At 39.9% G+C, this 18,121-nt stretch overlaps 1 protein-coding gene across 1 annotated transcript in view; it reads right to left on the bottom strand.

The window, feature by feature from the left end:
• TM9SF2 (transmembrane 9 superfamily member 2) overlaps positions 1–17,006 on the bottom strand; it is a 65,791-nt gene extending 48,785 nt beyond the window's left edge. Inside the window, exon 1 of the mRNA XM_017503559.1 lies at positions 16,526–17,006. Coding sequence (XP_017359048.1) covers positions 16,526–16,696 — 171 coding nt within the window. The 5' untranslated portion in view covers positions 16,697–17,006. The remainder of the gene's footprint in view (positions 1–16,525) is intronic.
• Between the last annotated feature and the right edge of the window lie 1,115 nt (positions 17,007–18,121).

Raw genomic sequence — 18,121 nt, 5'->3', positions numbered from 1 at the left:
AGAAAGAAAGAAAAAGAAAAAGAATTTGTCATGTCTAAAATGTAAAATGTTATAATTCCAGTCAACTTTAAACAATTCTCTTATAAATCCATTCACTGAGTGGATTTACATACATTGAAAATACACCAAAATAGGGCCAAGAATGGTGGCTCACACCTGTAATCCTAGCCCCTTAGAGGTTGAGGTGGGAGATCAGTTGAGGCCAGGAGTTTGTGACCAACTTGGGCAATATAGTAAAACCCCGTCCCTAAAAAGAATTTTTTACATTTTTTAGAATTAGCTGGGCATAATGGCATGAGCCTATATTCCTAGCCAATTGTGAGGCTGAGGCAGTAAGATCACTTGAGCCCAGGAGTTCAAAGTTATAGTGAGCTATGATGGCGTGACTGCACCCCAGCCTGGGTGACAGAGCAAGACTCTGTCTTAAAAAAATTTTTAGTAATTAATTTTTAAAATACACTAAAACAATTTCCAGAGTTGCAAATGTCTCCAATAGTTTTTAAGTGCTTTCTAAATTTTCTAAAAAATTAATACGATATTTTAACTAAAAGCATTTATCATATTAATATAAATGCTGTTTTTAAAAATGTGGTTTCCAAATTTGGTATTACACTCTGCAGCACAAATATTTTTATTTTTAAACTTTTTAGCATTTTCACAGCAAGCAAACAAGAAATGCTAAGTTGGTTAGAAATTTCTAGATTAACTATACTCGAAAAACAATTCCATGCACATGTGTATTCTTAAGCGCATGGGGATAGACAATGACCACAATGTCTAACTTTGAAGGACGGCTTCCATCAATTTAAGAACACTGAACTACAAGGTAGTAGCAGTGAAGAAGGTGGCAATGATCAGACCAAGTTGAACAACAGGGTAGAGGGAGATAAGCTGTATCAACTTCCTTGGAAATATAGGCTAATTTTACGTTACACTTTTCTACTAAAGCTTCCAAAATTTCTCCCAGGTATAGCTGAAGTTCTACAGGACCCATAACGCTTACCCATCCTCTCAAAAGGAGCTCAAGCTACTCATGACAGAATTTACTAGCTGAAGAACCCAGCAAGCCATGTGTGACCTGAAGTACTTTTGGTGCTAATAAAAAAAATGATTAAGAGCTGTTCAGCTGGGAAAGTATTTATTTTAGAGTTAGAGCTGTACACTGACTCTGGACTGATCGTGAGGCTTCTGGGAGTGGCACAGAGCCACACTTGTCATTTTGATCTCACTTACTAGTGCCGTCAACAGTCCTCGACACTTGCTAACCCCCAAAGCAAAATGAGATGGTTGGTGTACAATTAAAACAAATCCATAGTCCACTCCCACCAGAAACAGCAGCAAAACACAACGGGCAAGAATACAAGTTCTGTGGCCAGACTGCCTGGGTTCAAATCCCGGTGCTATCACTTGTCTAATTGTGTGACTTTGGTCAAATCATTAAACATGTCACTTTCCTAATGGGTGCTTCAGTTTCCTTATCTGTAAAATGAGGATAACAGTATTTCTCTCATAGGGATATGGAGGTTAAATGAGTTAACGTTTATAAAGTACTTCGAATTGTGCCTGACAAATGAAATGCTATGCATTTGTTAAAATAAAACCAAATGTTCATCCACTAAAATGCTCACCTAATACTCATACTATTCAATGGAGGGCATTAGCCTTTGTATATAATCCTGAAATCAGTATTATATGCAGCCCCTACACTCCTACTCAAGTGAAATTATAACTCAATGGCAACACACCCTTCAACACAGCCAAAATGGCAACAGGACATTATATTGTAGCACTACAGCATGTTTGAATTAACACAAATGCATATAACTGTTGTGAAGGCAAAATTCCCATTTAATGGCTTCCTTTGCCAAAATAATTTCCACTAAATAGAAGGGGTCAACACTGCTCTGAAGATACATCACAATTTAAATGATCCATTTAACATAATGAAGACTGAAAGGTCCCCAAAGAGCTTGTCTAGTTCCCGTCTCTCGATTTCCTTCTAGGAAGGAATGTAGCCATTATTTTCCACACAACTTTTCTAAGTTTTATGTTTCAAAATCTGTACAGCACTGTCAACAAATAAGCGATGTCGATTAAGTGTATTCCTCACTCTCAGCCTTTCGCAGCACGAAATGATTAAGAAGCAAGACTCTGAAGCTAAATGCCTGGGATTAAATCCTGACTGACACTAGCTGTGTGTTTCTAGGCAAGTTTCTTCACTTCCCTGTTCCTCAATGTTCTCATCTGTGGAACAGAAGTGATAATAATCCCGACTTCATGAAGTTTTTGAGAAGATTCAAGATCAGCGCCTGGCAAAGTACTGTATGTACTATTACACAGCCATGTCCCGCAGAGTTTTAAGCAATGATGTAATTTTCTTCATCGACACTGTCAAATATGGTAGCCATCGGCCATATGTGGCTGTTGAGCACTTGGAATACACTCAGTGTACCTGAAGAGCTGAATTTTAAGTTGTATTTAATTAAATGGAAATAGTCACAGGAGGCTAACAGTTTCTGTGTTAGCCCAGAAACAGAAAGAACAGCATGCTACTCAGCACCACTTACAGTCATGTGTCACTTTACGACAGGGATGTGTTTGGAGAAACATGTCATCAGGGGATTCTGCCATGGGACCATCACAGAGTGTAACTGCACAAATTTAGATGGTGTAGCCTACTACACACCTCAGGTATATGGTGCGGTCCATCACATACTTAAACTGCATGTGACTGTACTAAATACCGTGGGAAACTGTAACACAATGGTATTTGCGTAGTTAAACACATCTAAACATAGGATAGGTATAGTAAAAATATCGTTTAAAAGAAGAAAATGGTACACCTGACTAGGGCACTTAACCATGAATACAACTTGCAAGGCTGGAAGTTGCTGTGGGCAGTGAGTGGCGAATGAACATAAAGGCTTAGGACATTACTGTACACCACTATAGTAGACTTATACACTGTAAACTTAGGCTACACTAAATTTTAAAAAATAGGGTAATTGTGCTATGATGTTACAATGGCTAGGATGTCACTAGGCAACAGGAATTTTTAGCTCCATCAGCATCTTATAAGACCACTGGTCTGTCGTTGACCAAAATGTTATGCGGTTCATGACTGTATACAGTGTCTCTTCATCTATCTAACATTTTTACTCTAGTCACTACAAACTTTTCTTTTCCTGGAAAAACAACGCTAATTTTATTAGTCTAACCCAGAGGCTGGCAAACTTTTCCTGTAAAAGGCCAGAGAGCAATGTCTTAGGCTTTGCAGGATAGTGGGTCCCTGCCACTGCTGTAGTGCAAAAGCAGCCATAAACACTACAGCCACAAGTGAGCATGGCTGTAGCCCAACAAAACTTTCACTTATGGGCACTGATATTTTATTCTCATGTAATTTTCACTCATCACTAAATAGTATCCTTTTGATTTTTTTCCCCAACCACTTAAAAAGGTAAAAAAAATTCTGAGCCTGAAGGCCCTACAAAAACAAGCAGTGAGCTGGATTAGAATTCTAGTACATCTTTCAGCACTGTTTTCCAGATATTTTTCAGTAATATTTGAATTTAAATCTCAGAGGGTCCAACACAAAGCAAAAACTCTGATAGCCTGAGGCCATGTGAAAAATTTTAGAGCACTGTCTCAGGGCATATAAATTTAGGGTAGATCTTTCTCCCATTTCTATCCAACTGATGAACTAATACAAATTTCTGCTTAATTTATGATGTCCTCTCTGAAGTTCCATGGTACAACTTTTGGCTCTACCATTCTAAGATTGAGGGAAAACATTATTCTCATTTTCTGCATTCTCTCGTATCTTCTTTGAGTCTTAATCTTCTCAATCACCTATCTCCTTAATCATGCCAGCTGCTCCTCTCAGGACCTTGCCCTATTCTCCTATCTTTCTCAAAAGGCATGTCATTGAGAATTATAGTAGAATTCAAGATTTATATCTCAAAGTTTCACGTAAGCATACTGTTACTTTTCATTAGCCTTTCCACCCAGAAGCATAAATTCTTCAAGCACAGTTCTTTATTTCCTTCCTACGTTCTAAACTGATAGCTTGGAGCTCATCATCTCAAAAACATGTTCACTGTTTCTCTTCAGATTCACTTTCTCAATTTGTCTATGACCAAATTAATTTATTTTTTGCTATCTCATATAACTTGAAGAGAGCTTCTGAAAATATATTCCTATTAGCTTTACATTATGCTACATACAGAGATTTGTACCACTGGCAAATTAAAACATTTCATGTGCATTCTCTTTGCTAAATTTAAAACCCCAATTAGTCTCAAGCACCAGTCCTAGAAATCTCCACTGTCAGCACTCTGCATGGATTTATCTCTCACTCTACCCCACTCAGCCCTTAAGCCAACCCACGCCACACATCCTCTAAATTCCATTTTAACCTTAAAAAAAAAAAAAAACTTGTCAAAACTTTAGAAATCAAATTCATTGGCTCCCTCTAAAACTACAGCAAATCTTCAAGTAACTCTAGAAGCCGGGAAAGCTTGTTTCCAGAAACCATGTTAATCTTCTGTTTGTTTAACTTGGTGTCATTTAAACCGATTACTATCACTCTTATTCCATTTTAGTATATAAACCAAAGCGGGTTTTCACAACCTTTCCTCTCTCATTTTCTTATTTGCATGTTATTAGTTTTTATCTACCTACATTGGCATTTCATCTAATATCTAATACCCATTAAATTTACCTAATCTGTCAACTCTTCCTGATCTGATAAAGCAGATTCCAATTCTCCTCCTAATAAGGGTGTTAAACCATCTAACAGGCAGATGTTTTAGCCTTGCTTTGTGATTTATAAGGATGTCTACAATTATCAAAGGCTTTCTACAAATTTTTCCTAAATACCAAAATTAAGAAAATATTACTTCTCAAGTCTTTCATCTAAAACCAAAGGTAATTTTAACACATAGCACATAAATAGAGGCTGTGATTTCAGTTTAGAAACAATATATCATCAGAATGCTGGGTTTCAAATCCTAGGTCTACTCTTATTAAGTGCTCTGGGGCAAGTAATAATTTTGAATGTGGGAACTGAATGAGATAACAATAAAATAGAAAACAGCACACACAGAAGCTGGTCCATAATTGGCACGTAATAGCTATAACAAATAATAAACACAGCAGCTGTAATCTATTATCTTAAACAAACTGGCCATTCCTGAGTCTGAATAAAGGTCTATTAATAAAAAAGTTTCTGTGAAAGGCTCTTCGTTCCTCTCACCTCCCATCTATCCAAGTAGTGCTAGGATGCTATTCCAGGGTTTTTAAAGGCCACTAAGACAGTCAGCCTTTTGAGCCTTGTTTATGGCTATCCATTATTCTTGTCTTGGCCATTAGTCTAGGGAAGGGAAAGATCAATAACTCCCACACATAATTCTGATAGTAGCCTTTTGAACTAGGGATTCCTTACTTTTTTAACACAAGGAAACATGTTAAAAATCTGCAGAAACAAAGTAGGTAAACTTAATTGTTGCTACCATAACTTTTTATTTCTGATGCTTTTATTCCTCTACTTTTCTTCCTTCTTGTCTCTTCTGACACTTTTCCACACTACTTTTATAAGAAAGTCTATCATAAGGCCGGGTGTGGTGGCTCACACCTGTAATCCTAGCACTTTGGGAGGTCAACACAGGTGGAACTCCTGAGGTCAGGAGTTTGAAACCAGCCTGGCCAACATGGCAATACCTCATGTCTACTAAAAACACAAATATTAGCCATACGTGGTGGCGCATGACTGTGATCCCAGCTACTCAGGAAGCTGAGGCAGGAGGATCACTGGAACCTCCTACTGTGGAAGTTACAGTGAGCTGAGATCATACCACTGCACTCCAATTTGGGCGACAGAGTGAGACTCCAACTCAAAAAAAAAAAAAAAAAAAAGCCTATCATAGATAACAACACCAAATTATGGACCTGTTTTTATTGTTCAACAAAGTAATCAAACACAGCTTGAATATTCAGTTCATCTTGGCTTTCACAGCACTTTCATTCTTCCTTTTCTAAATTGCAAGAATCTGAAATTTTAAGAATTATCATCTCACACATGCTGAGGAATGGGAAGTCAATTAAAATTAAAGACAATCTTAACATAGAATAGAGCCGTTTACAATTTATTTGTAAATATGCTACATCTGCGATAACTCTAAATATCAAGTCTTGCAGCAAGACAAAGAAATTTCAAAAGAATCGTAAGAATGAGATCCTCCTCATATGGCAGTGAAGCAAATATTAAAAACCAGAAGAAAGGAAGAGACTGCCAGGGAGTTTATATGGTTTAACAATGGTCTTCAAGTTGAACCATGTGAAAGTATGCCACAGATGGCATGACATTCACCCCTATAAAACATAAATACACACACAGATAGGTATAAAAAAATGTAAACAACTGTTGATTCTAGGTGGTCTAGGTGACTGAAGGTGATTATTACACTACTTTTTCAACTTTTTTGAATTTTGAAAATTGTCACAATTAAAAGCTGGAAAAAGGAAGGGCTTTAAAGTTGAGAGCAGACCTTAGTCTTAATGTAAAGCAACAGAAGCCAAATGAAAACTATAAGAAATAAAGATAAAAAAGTAAAATTTAGGGTGGAAAAATGTTCTAGGAGCAGGAACAATGATCTCAGAAGAAGTCAATTTATTAAATAGGAAAAAGTAGTAGAATTTGCAGTATATCTGAAAACCAAAGAACATTCACAACAGATCCTGAAGGCCATGAGAAATTCAATCAGCCAACACATGCATTTAATACCCACAATGTCCTATACTAGACATTTTGGTTGATAAAATAATACAAATCCATGAATACTTGCCTTCAAAGAATTTATAATCCAGACAGAAACACAAGGTATATGATATAGTTTGAATATCTGCCCTTGACTAAATCTCATGTCAAATTGTATTCTCTAATGTTGGAGGTAGGGCTTGCTGGGAGGTGACTGGATCATGAGGGTGAATTTGTAATGAAGGGTTTAGCACCATCCATCCCTCTTGGTGCTGTCCTCCTGATACTGAGTTCTTGTGAGATCAGATTGTTTGTAAAATGTGGCACCTACCCCTACTCTCTCTTGCTCCTGCTGTCACCATATGACACGCCTGCTCCTGCTTCATCTTCTGCCATAAGTAAAAGCTCTCCGAGGCCTCCTGAGAAGCAGAGTGATGTTGGTGCCATGCTTGTACAGCCTGCAGAATCGTGAGCCATTTAAACCACTTTTCTTTATAAATTACCCAGTCTCAGGTGTTTCTTTATAGCAATGCAAGAATAGCCTAATAAAGAAAATTGGTGACGAGGATGGGGTATTGTTATAAAGATACCTGAAAATGAGGAACTTGTTTTGGAGCTGGGAAAGGCAGAGTATGGAGGGCTCAGAAGAAGAGAGGAAGATGAAGGAACGTTTGGAACTTAGAGACTGTTTAAATGGTTGTGACCAAAACGTTGATAGTGATATGGACAGTCAAGTCAGGCTGCTGAGGTCTGAGATGGAAATGAGAAACTTATTGGGAACTTATAAGCAAAAGTCACGCGTGTTATGCCTTAGAAAAGAGCCTGACTGCATTCTATTCATGCCCTAGGGATCTGTGAAAGCCTGCACTAAACAGTGACAACCTAGTATATCTGGCAGAAGAAATGTCTAAGCAGCAAAGTGTTCAAAAGATAGCCTGGCTGCTTCTCACAGCCTACCTTAGCTGAGGGATCAAATAAATGATTTAAAGCTGGAATTTATGTTTAAACAGGAAGCAGAGCATAAATATTTGGAAAATTTGCAGTGTAACCATGTGGCAAAGAAAAAAAGAGTTTTTTCTGGAGAGAAATTCATGCAGGCTGTGCAGCAACCACGTGCTAGAGATATCTGCATAACTAAAAGGGAGCCAAGTGCTAATAACCAAGACAATGGGGAAAAGGCTTCAAAGGCATTTCAGAGACCTTTGCAGCAGCCCCTCCCATCACAGGCCCAGAGCCCCAGGAGGACTGAATGGGTTCAATGGGCAGACCCAGGGCCCCACTGAACTGTGCAGCCTTGGGATCCCAGCATCCAGGCTGCTCCAGCTCCAGCCATGGCTCAAAGAGGCTGAGGTACAGCTCAGGCTGTCATTTGCAGAATGCAAGCCTTGGTGGCTTCCATGTGCTGTTAAGCCTGTGGGCACACAGAGTTCAAGACTGAAGAATGCTTGGCAGCCTCTGCCTAGATTTCAGAGGATGAGAAAACCTGGGTGCCCAGGCAGAAACCTGCTGCAGGGATGGAACCCCCACAGAGCACCTTTAGTAGGGCAGTGTGGAGGGGAAATGTGGGGCTGAAGCCCCATACAGAGTCCCCACCAGGGTACTGCCTAGTGGAGCTGTGAGGAGAGGAACACTGTCCTCCAGACTCCAGAATAATTGATTCATTGGCAGTGTATATCCTGTGCCTGGAAAAAGCTACAGGCATGCAACAACCTGTGAGGGCAGCTGTGGGGGCTGAACTCTGTAAAGCGACAGTGGTGAAGCTGCCCAAGGCCTTGGGAGCCGACCCCTCCTAACAGTGTGACCTGAATGCGGGACATAGAGTCAAAGGAGATTATTTTGGAGCTTTAAGATTTAATGACTACCATACTGGATTTTCAGACTTGCATGGGGCCTATAGCCCCCTTCTTTTGGTCAATTTATCCCTTTCAGAATGGGAATATCTACACAATTCCTATATCCCCTTTGGAAGTAGGTAACTTGTTTTTGCTTTTTTATTTTATAGGCTCATAGACAGAAGGGACTTTCCTTGTCTCAAATGAGACTTGGACTTGGGACTTTTGAGTTAATGCTGGAATGAGTTAAGATTTAGGGGGACTATTAGGAAGTCATGATTGTATTTTGCAATGTAAGAAGGACATGAGATTTGTGGGGACCAGGGGTGAAATGATACAGTTTAAGTATTTGTTCCAACCAAAATCTCATGTCAAACTGTAATCCCTAATGTTGGAAGCAGGGCCTCATGGGAAGTGACTAGATCATGGGGGTGGACTTCTAATGAATGGTTTAGCACCATTCCCTTGGTGCTGTCCTTGTGATGGAGGGTTCTTATGAGGTCTGCTTGTTATAAAGTGTGGCATCTCCCCCACCAAAAAACTCTCTTTTCCTTCTTTTACCATGTGATATGCCTGCTCCTGCTTCAGCATGAGTAAAAACTCCAAGACTCCCCTTAGAAGCCAAGTGATGTCCTTCCCATGCTTGTACAGCCTGCAGAACCGTAGGCCAATTAAACCTCTTTTCTTTATAAATTACCCAGTCTCAGGCATTTCTTTATAGCAACACACGAACAGCCTAAGACAGCATATATTAAATTTTTTTAAAAAGTGAGCTATTTATATGTTCTTAGAGTAGCTACTGAATCTCTGTGTAATTTGTATGTGTGTTTTGTTTGTTTGGCATTTTTTTAAACAGTGTCTCACTCTGTAACCCAGGCTGGAGTGTAATGGCACAATCATGGCTCACTGCAGCTGCCTAGATCTCCTGGGTTCAAGTAATCTTCCCACCTCAGCCTCCCAAGTAGCTACGACTACAGATTCATGCCACCAGGCCTGGCTAATTTTTGTATTTTTAGTTGAGATGGGGTTTCATCATGCCCAAGTTGTCTTGAACTCCTAGGCTCAAGCAATCTGCCCACCTTGGCCTCCCAAAGCACTGGAATTACAGGTGAGAGCCACTGTATCTAGCTGAGTTTGTTTCCTTATCATTAAAATGGCATGACCTATATGAGGGCAATATCTGATTTATTTAAGGTCATTTTCCACTCTAAACATCTTTATTCACCATCCAGAAGAGTTAAGTCCACCTCCTCCCAGAAATTTGCCTTAAACAGGGACAGACAACTGTAGATTATCACTGATGTTACTAGAAAGAGCTTCAAAGGTTACTTGTTTCACATGCCCACTTTCAAACTGTCCCTACCTAGGTTATTTCAAGCATGAAAAGTTTTGACAACACCAAACGTTTTAAGGAAGTTGCAGAATCCTAAGTCACTTAGAGAAACCAAGACCGATTACAATCCTGTACTAAGAAATTTTTTACGGAAATGATTTTATTTAGAATTCTATAGTCTTCCTTTAGATTTTTCTCTCAAATGTACAATTTTATTTCTAGTCCTAATCTGCTGATTCCATACCTGATTCCAGCTGTGGTCACAACTAGAGTCTATTTTATTGTTTTAACAAGGCGCATGGGCCACGCCACGGGACTATACTTTTTCCCATTTCCTGGTTCCTTTGTTTCTTTTACTCTACCTTACATTGCTATCATCACATCTGTCCCACTCCACACCTACAACTGGATTTTCAAGGGAGAATGAAATCTCAGTGAAAAAATGTGACTGTACAAGGGTCATGGCAAATGACAAGTCACAAAAGGGTTTGAGATATGGAGGCCATAAATAAGGAAATCTATGGAAGCTTCAACTACTTAATATTAGAGAATTCTACAGTGGAGCATTTCTGAAGATGGGAAGTCTTAACTCAGACACAATAAAAGTCTCAAGAGGAATGCTGGGACTCACAAATGCTTGTTTATGAGCTCTCAGTTATCTCATCGGCAATGCCCAGAAATTGATCTCCTAGGCAATTACCAGGGTTCTTTCCCCAAAGCCCTGAAAAATAAAATTTCAATTTTGGACTGTAACAGAAAAAGGAATAATTTAAAATCCGACTACTTAAAAATTACATAGGCACATCAAGGCTGCTGTGAATATGACTGCACCACTGCACTCTAGCCTAGGTGACAGAGCAAGACTGTTTCTGAAAAATAAAATGAAATGAAAATTACATATAACAGAGAATGTTTTGTTGAACTGTCCCAAGTCCAGGGTGATAAGCAGTCAGGGTTTCCCAGGGGAAATGCAAAGAAGAAGAAGAGTGTTCAGAGTACAAGTCAGTGTCAAAGAACCTAGACTCTGGATTCAGTCTTGGGTTTGTTTGCATCCTGGCTTTACTACTTACTAGCTCTGTATACTTGAGACAGCTACTAAATCTTGTTGAGCTTCTGTTTCCCAATCTAAATAACATAGGGATGTTATGAAGTTTAGCTAAGGCATATACAAAACACGCAAATCGTAGTCTTTACTACTATTATTAGCAAAGGGCAATAAACAGGTTTGAAAAGTGAGAAGAGGAGCAAAAAAGGGAAAAATTCACAAATTTTCTCCAAAGTCTTTCATAGTTAATTTTAATGAAAATAGAATGAAATTGTTGGGATACACGTAAAGCAGCTACAATTAACTGCTAAATTTACTGAGAGACCAAAATGACAGAAGACTTCAGGAGAGAACAGGGAAGTAAGGGCTTAGGCAGCTGGGCTCTAAGGTTGACAGGGCACAGATCAATCTCTGTAGTGCTGATGTGGGTCTGTGTGTTTGTGTGGGGTGTGAGGTGTGGAGCATATGTCTGTGATTTGTTTCAGATATTCCAGTATCCACCTTTGGAAGTGCAAGTTTACACCCACCTTAGGGAAGGGCCAAAGGCAGAAAGACACAATTTTATTTATAGACTTTTCTTGTTTCTTCATTCTAACCCTCAGATTCACTATAATGAACAATCACAGTTTTAAAATAATTTTACTTAAAAATTTAATTTCTGAAAGGCAAACTTTCTCAGTTTCACATACCTTTTCACAGGAAGAAGGAATAATTGTTGGAATGTGTATTTACCATAGTCAAAGTTATTCCTTCCAATGCCAAATTTCAGATTTAAAACACTGACACAAACACTAATGAGTTCCCAGAAGCTAAGAATCAATGCTCTTATTCCAGAGAAAACTGGAAATGTGAAACTAAATATTGATAAATAAGTATTTAGCACTGTAACAATAAATACACATACACATTATTTTTTTTCTTTAAATACCTCAAAATCTTGAAACATTTGTATGGTCAAATTAAAACAGGTACATATATATTCATTCTGTGTCTGTTCAGATCAACATTCAGGACTATTTTCTTAAATTTGACTCATTCCAGTATTTATACACAACTGCTCCCAGAATAACAAATACAACTTATAAAATGCTTCTAGAAATAACTACCAAGAAAGGAAAGTATGACTCTAAGCAATTCTCCTTTTTATTAAAAAGTTGTTAAATTCATTGAAACACTCTTTTTAACCACTAGGGGATATAATTGGTCATTTTTCCTTACAGCAAAGGAAAAAAAAAATTGTAATCTTTCATCTAAGAACATGATCTATCCATCAAACAGTAAAAAAGTGGCAGATGTTTTGGAGAATTAACACTATTTTTAGTTCTTAGGTCTGAATTCTGGTTGGCAACCCAATAATTACTTGAAAATTAAAAGCAGCAAAGGTGAACTGCTCACTAATCTTCACCTCGTAGCCGCCAGAATGCCACTCAGCCACTAAGATTTGATCTAAAGCTAAAAAGCATGTAGCTAACTGAAATAGTCAAAACTTTTAGAAACTAAATTAGAACTCTGTACTTTGCCCTGGAAGATCTATTCACTTATAATCAGGGCTTTATTCTACTTACTGCAGTCACATAGTATCCCTTGATTTTAAGAAAGTAGAGTCTACAGAAAAGAAACACCACAGCTCAATCTGTTATTACTATGGTTTCAAAACCTAACAAAATAAGGCAAATAAAAGAAACATACTAAAAGACACAGGAACTTCAACAGCAATGGAAGTAAAGCATTTAAAAAGTGTCTAGGCCAGGTGTGGTGGCTCATGCCTGTAATCCCAGCACTTAGGGAGGCCGAGGCAGGTGGAGCTCAGGAGTTTGAGACCAGCCCAGCCAACATGTGAAACCCCGTCTCTACTAAAAATACAAAAATTAGCCAGGCGTTGTGGTGGGCACCTGTAATCCCAGCTACTCAGGAGGCTGAGGCAGGAGAATTGTTTGAACCCAGGTTGCAGTGAGTTGAGATCACACCATTGCACTCCAGCCTGGATGACAAGAGCGAAACTCCAACTCAAAGAAAAAAAAAGTGTCTCAGGGACCATTGCATCACTATTAAATGGATAAAAATTAAAATAGTGTGGTGACACAAGGTATTATTTAGTTAAAGGCACTGTAAATCAATTCTATCATTGTTGAAAGAAATCTGGCAATACTAAACACAACAACAAAACTTCTTGTTTTGTCTAGAATTTTATATTTGGGAATGTGCAAATAATTACTGCTAAATACACGGTAGCAAAGCTACTCATAATAGAGAAAAATTGGGGCCAATCTAAATGCCCTACAGTAAGAATGGTTAAGCAAACCATAGTATAGGAATAGAATGAAACAGTATAGGCTATAGAAAGCAATAAGAATGTGCACCACCTCAATATTCAAATGCATGCACATGTAAAATAAGTTAAAAAAAAAAAGGAGACCATCAAAACATACTCAAGGTATCTATGAAGGCTAAGATTATTAATCAGAAGTTAGAGCAATATAAACAGAATTTTATGTTCACTAGACTCCTGTTTCTCTGCCAGTGAATTCAACATAAAATAATTTTTAAACAGAGAAAATTACTAAATCCTCAGGGTTCTGCTGATTCTCTCAATTTACACCCTGAACTAAATGCACAACACAAACAGTACAGTACATAAAAACACAAAACTACCTAAATTATATACATGTTGAAGATATATTTGTCTCATCTCTACACTATCACAACAATGACAAATATTGCACTGTTCCTCTAAGAAATGCAAAACAGCTTCCAAGGGGAATATGTAATAATCAAATATGATTATCCCTATTTTACAGATGGCAAACCTGTTGGTAACAGTATCAATGACCTGCCCAATTTATCCAACTTCAGATTCACTACCTTGACAGCACCTTTTGGAAATAATTATTTCCATTTCACAACTCTCATTTCTAATTTTTAAAAGAAGTTCCTACCACTTTTCTGAATAATGTGTACAAGACTGTCCTCCTTAATACAGAATGGATAAGAATAAATTATTAATATCCTGATTGAAGTAATAGAAATTTAAACTGTTTACTGTTATTTATAACATCATCTTTGAAAGGCAAAGAAAAGAAGTATGAAAGTTTATTTCAACTTCTCTACATCAGTTAAGTTGTATCATAGGAAAAATGCTAAAAGTACACCCTCTGCTCTTCTTTTCTTTTTTTTTTTTTTTTTAGACGGAGTTTCCCTCTTTTTTTTTTTTTTTTTTTTTTTTTTTTTTTGAGACAGGCTCTCCCTCTGTCGGCCCGGCTGGAGTATAGTGGTGCAATCGTAGCTCACTGCCGCCTTGCTCTTCTTTTCTTTTTTTTTTTTTTTTTGAGATGGAGTTTCACTCTTGTTACCTAGGCTGATCTCGGCTCACCGCAACCTCCGCCTCCTGGGTTCAGGCAATTCTCCTGCCTCAGCCAATTCTCCTGCCTCAGCCTCCTGAGTAGCTGGGATTACAGGCATGCGCCACCATGCCAGGCTAAGTTTTTTTTTTTTTGTATTTTCAGTAGAGACGGGGTTTCACCATGTTGACCAGGATGGTCTCGATCTCTTGACCTCGTGATCCACCTGCCTCGGCCTCCCAGGCAGTGCTGTGATTACAGGCGTGAGCCACCGCGCCCTGCCCACCCTCTGCTCTTCTAAGAGCTGTTTCCGTTGACCAGATGTGAGTGTAGTTGGCAATAAAAGTAAAAATCCAAACATTTCAGAAAAATGATCTACTCTGCCTGTTTTATCCCTATACCTATGAAAATTCAAAACCCAAAATGACTCCCAAGATTAACTTAAAAATAACTATAATACAACCTAGACACTTACCAAAGGACCTGTTGAGAAAACAATCTAACTGGCAGACCATCTGTAAGTTTCACTTATTCATTTTCTGAAGTCCTTTTCAAATGTCACTTCTTCTATAGAGCTTTCCCTAAAGACTAGTTAGTCCACAGATGTTTCCTCTTTTGCGTCTTAGAACACTTTGGACATCATCCTGCCTAATATATCAGATTTCAATAACCCGTTCATAAGCTTATGTCCCTTACTTTGAGGTTCCTAGAGGGCAGGAAATATATTTTTCATCTTTGAGGCACTAGGAATAGAATATACAACTGCTGTTAAAATTAAAGACCAAATCCTAGCTTTAAAGGTTGGTTACTAATATATTTAATGGAAAAACCAGTGTACTTACAAGTCTAGATCCCCCTTCCACGTGGAAGCACAAGAGGAAGGGATTCTTTCAGTCAGAAACCTCAAAAGAGTGAAAGCTTCTTACACTGCAGAGTGATCTTAAGTAGTGAACTGCTGATTTGAGTAAACTTTAGAGATCCTTAGATATTTTTTTACAGATACAAGTCTTTGCAAAGATGTATAAACATGTCATTCAGAATAGCTGACAACCTAAACAGAAACTGCCAAAATGTTATGAAAAATTTAATAGCTTATCTAATGCCCTAAAATAACCTCAAAAGTCACAGCTATAGTAAAGCTAGCAGTAATAAAATAAACACCAGCTTAAAAAAAAAAAATCAAACTTAGTAAATAAGCCTATTTATAGATTGTAAACGTTTACTGAACGATTATTTGAATTGTTAAAACCATTAAAGGTTTCAAAGAGATCCTCAACCCCCCAAATGTTGTTTTAAATAAACTTAACAAAATAATTGTGTATGTTTACTGTAAACCCCTACACCGGATAATCTAAAAGCAAGTTACTTTACTCAGGCCTCTTTTACTAGCAATTAAACTGAAAACACTGAGTGTGAATGTTTTAAGAGATTAAAGTTTTCAAGACTGGCCGGATGAAAATACTAGTTTCTCCCATCATTTGCCCTTTTAAGTGTTTAAAACCATCTCAGAGAAACTAGTGAGAACTGGTATCTTTTATTTGTGTATTAAAATCTTTACACTCAACGGTCTGAAATCCAGTGTCTAAACCATTACAGCAACTCTTTATTAATGCAGTTTGTACGGTTCTGGGTGTTACACTCCACAAATAAGGAACCAACTTCTATTTGTGAGGCGAGATATCAAAGTCCTAGAAAGAACAAGCTCTTCTAAGCAACCAGGAGGTTCCAGGAAAGTGCAATTAAACAGGAAGCAATGAAGTTAAAAGTTAATGAAAACTGTAACCAGGCTGAGTGTTGCTCACATGCAGGGAGTCGGTCACCTGCTTCCTTAGCGTACGTGATTCAAGGCTGTGAGCGACCATTCAAGCGTGGACCTGCATGCATATAACTCCAAAGCTCTGCAGCGTGAAGTCCAACGCCAAGGGCGCTCCACACAGTCTCCGTTCCAGGAAAACTGAATACAGCTGCTCGTACTACTTGGCCCGCAAGACGCGAGGCGAGTCTGAGGCCCACTGAGTCCTCCAGAACCTACTCTTGCAAGGGCTAAGGCTGTTCCAGAGCCCCCCACCCACAGCCCGGCAGACTCCAAAAGCTTCTGGGGAAACTCGACCCCACCCACTGCTACGCCCCCTTCCCTCGCTCCCACCCGGGTATCAGGTCCCCCGGATAGGGGCGACTTCCCCTTCCGAAAGCGCATCAAGGGGTTCGCCAGGCCTCACCCACCTTGCACTCGTCGCTCTGTTTTTCTTCGTCGCAGAAGTTGACCGGCGCCAGGCCGGGCAGGTAGAAAGCGCCGCTCCGGCGCGGGCCAGGAGCCGCCCCCAGCAGGAGCAGCGACAGCAGCAACAGCCCCGGCCACCGAGATGGAGACGACGCCGGCAGCCTCATGCTCATGACGGCTGTTTCGGGGAAAGGGCAACCAAGCCTAGGGGGTGAAAAGGGAAGGAGGGTTGGGGAGGCTCGGAGACCACCGCAGGCCGCCGGAGATAAGGGAGGCCGGTCCGGGGACGGCTAGTTCCGGTTGCGCTAGGAGACACCCTGCGTCCCGCAACAGAAACCGAACCGGACCGCGACCGAGCATGCGCACCGTCGTTTGCACATGCTCAGTGAGAGCGGTCGCAAGCACCCCCAGGAGTTTCTGGGAGGAAACGGGGGCCAAATCCGCTTTCCGGGTTTTCCGCGCGCCGGCTGGGGTGGTTGCTGGGAGAGATGTTCCGGCCCTTTCACGTACGGATTCCGAATTCCGATCTAGACCTCTCATGCTTGGAGGCCGTGGAGCGCTGCGGTCGCAAGCCGTCCCCCATTTGCTGCTGGGTCTTAACAAATTTCTCGTATCTATCATACGGTTTCTGTACCACATTGCCCGCGGCACGCCAGTCCCTATGACAGAAAGCATCTGCTGATGGAGGCGGAGTTGGGAGAGGAAAAGTTCGGGAGACACCTGGTTGAGAGCAGGCTAAGGAAACAAATGGGGAGGCACTAGCCACAAGTCCTCAAACAGCTACTCAAAGGAATCTGCATGGACAGTTTCCAAGCTTTGGATGCAGTGATGTATTCTTGCATTGGGCAGTGATTGTGTGCACACATCTCTTTAAGGGAGAGTGGAAATGGAGTGGGGAGGAAAATGGGAGTAGGCGAATAGAGGGTAGCGTTGACATTTCTTCAAGGGAAGGCCAGAGCACACCTGAGAGCCCAGTGAAGAAAGCAGTTCTGGCGAATCGGATTAATATGGTATGAGCAAGATATTGTCACTTTTCCCCCTGATGATGTGATATGGTGTCCGCGTGTGTAGGTGCACACACGTGTATGTGTGTGTGTTGCGTCTTCTATGTTTCAAGGAGAAACTTTTTAGTGACCTGAAAAAGTCAATTCATTTGGCTGCCCTAGAGTTCAATCGAAAACTTCAGAAGAGTGCATCATCTTAAAGTACCTAACAGAATCATAACCTCCAGCTCAGAGTTCAAGAACGGGCAAGTTTGTGAAATAGTAAGCTCAGGAAAGTCTGGGGGCCAGTGAACTCCTCTTTATTTAAAGTTCTTGCGGCTTATTGTACTTTCTTCCCAGGGAAGGTTTATAACTTTCATAAGATTTTCAAAGGGACCTAGGACCCTGCAAACTGATCCATATAGTGGGGTAGCCAAGTTAATCAAGAGAGAACTGGGAAGTAGATAAAAACGTTCATCTTGGGCCGGGCGCGGTGGCTCACGCCTGTAATCCCAGCACTTTGGGAGGCCGAGGCGGGTGGATCACGAGGTCAAGAGATCGAGACCGTCTTGGTAAACACGGTGAAACCCCGTCTCTACTGAAAATACAAAAAAT

This window comes from Cebus imitator, unplaced genomic scaffold (assembly GCF_001604975.1).
Source record: "Cebus imitator isolate Cc_AM_T3 unplaced genomic scaffold, Cebus_imitator-1.0 Scaffold312, whole genome shotgun sequence".
Taxonomy (NCBI): domain Eukaryota; kingdom Metazoa; phylum Chordata; class Mammalia; order Primates; family Cebidae; genus Cebus; species Cebus imitator.
Note: the sequence above shows the minus strand (reverse complement) of the source record. Positions and strands in the feature narration are given on the sequence as shown.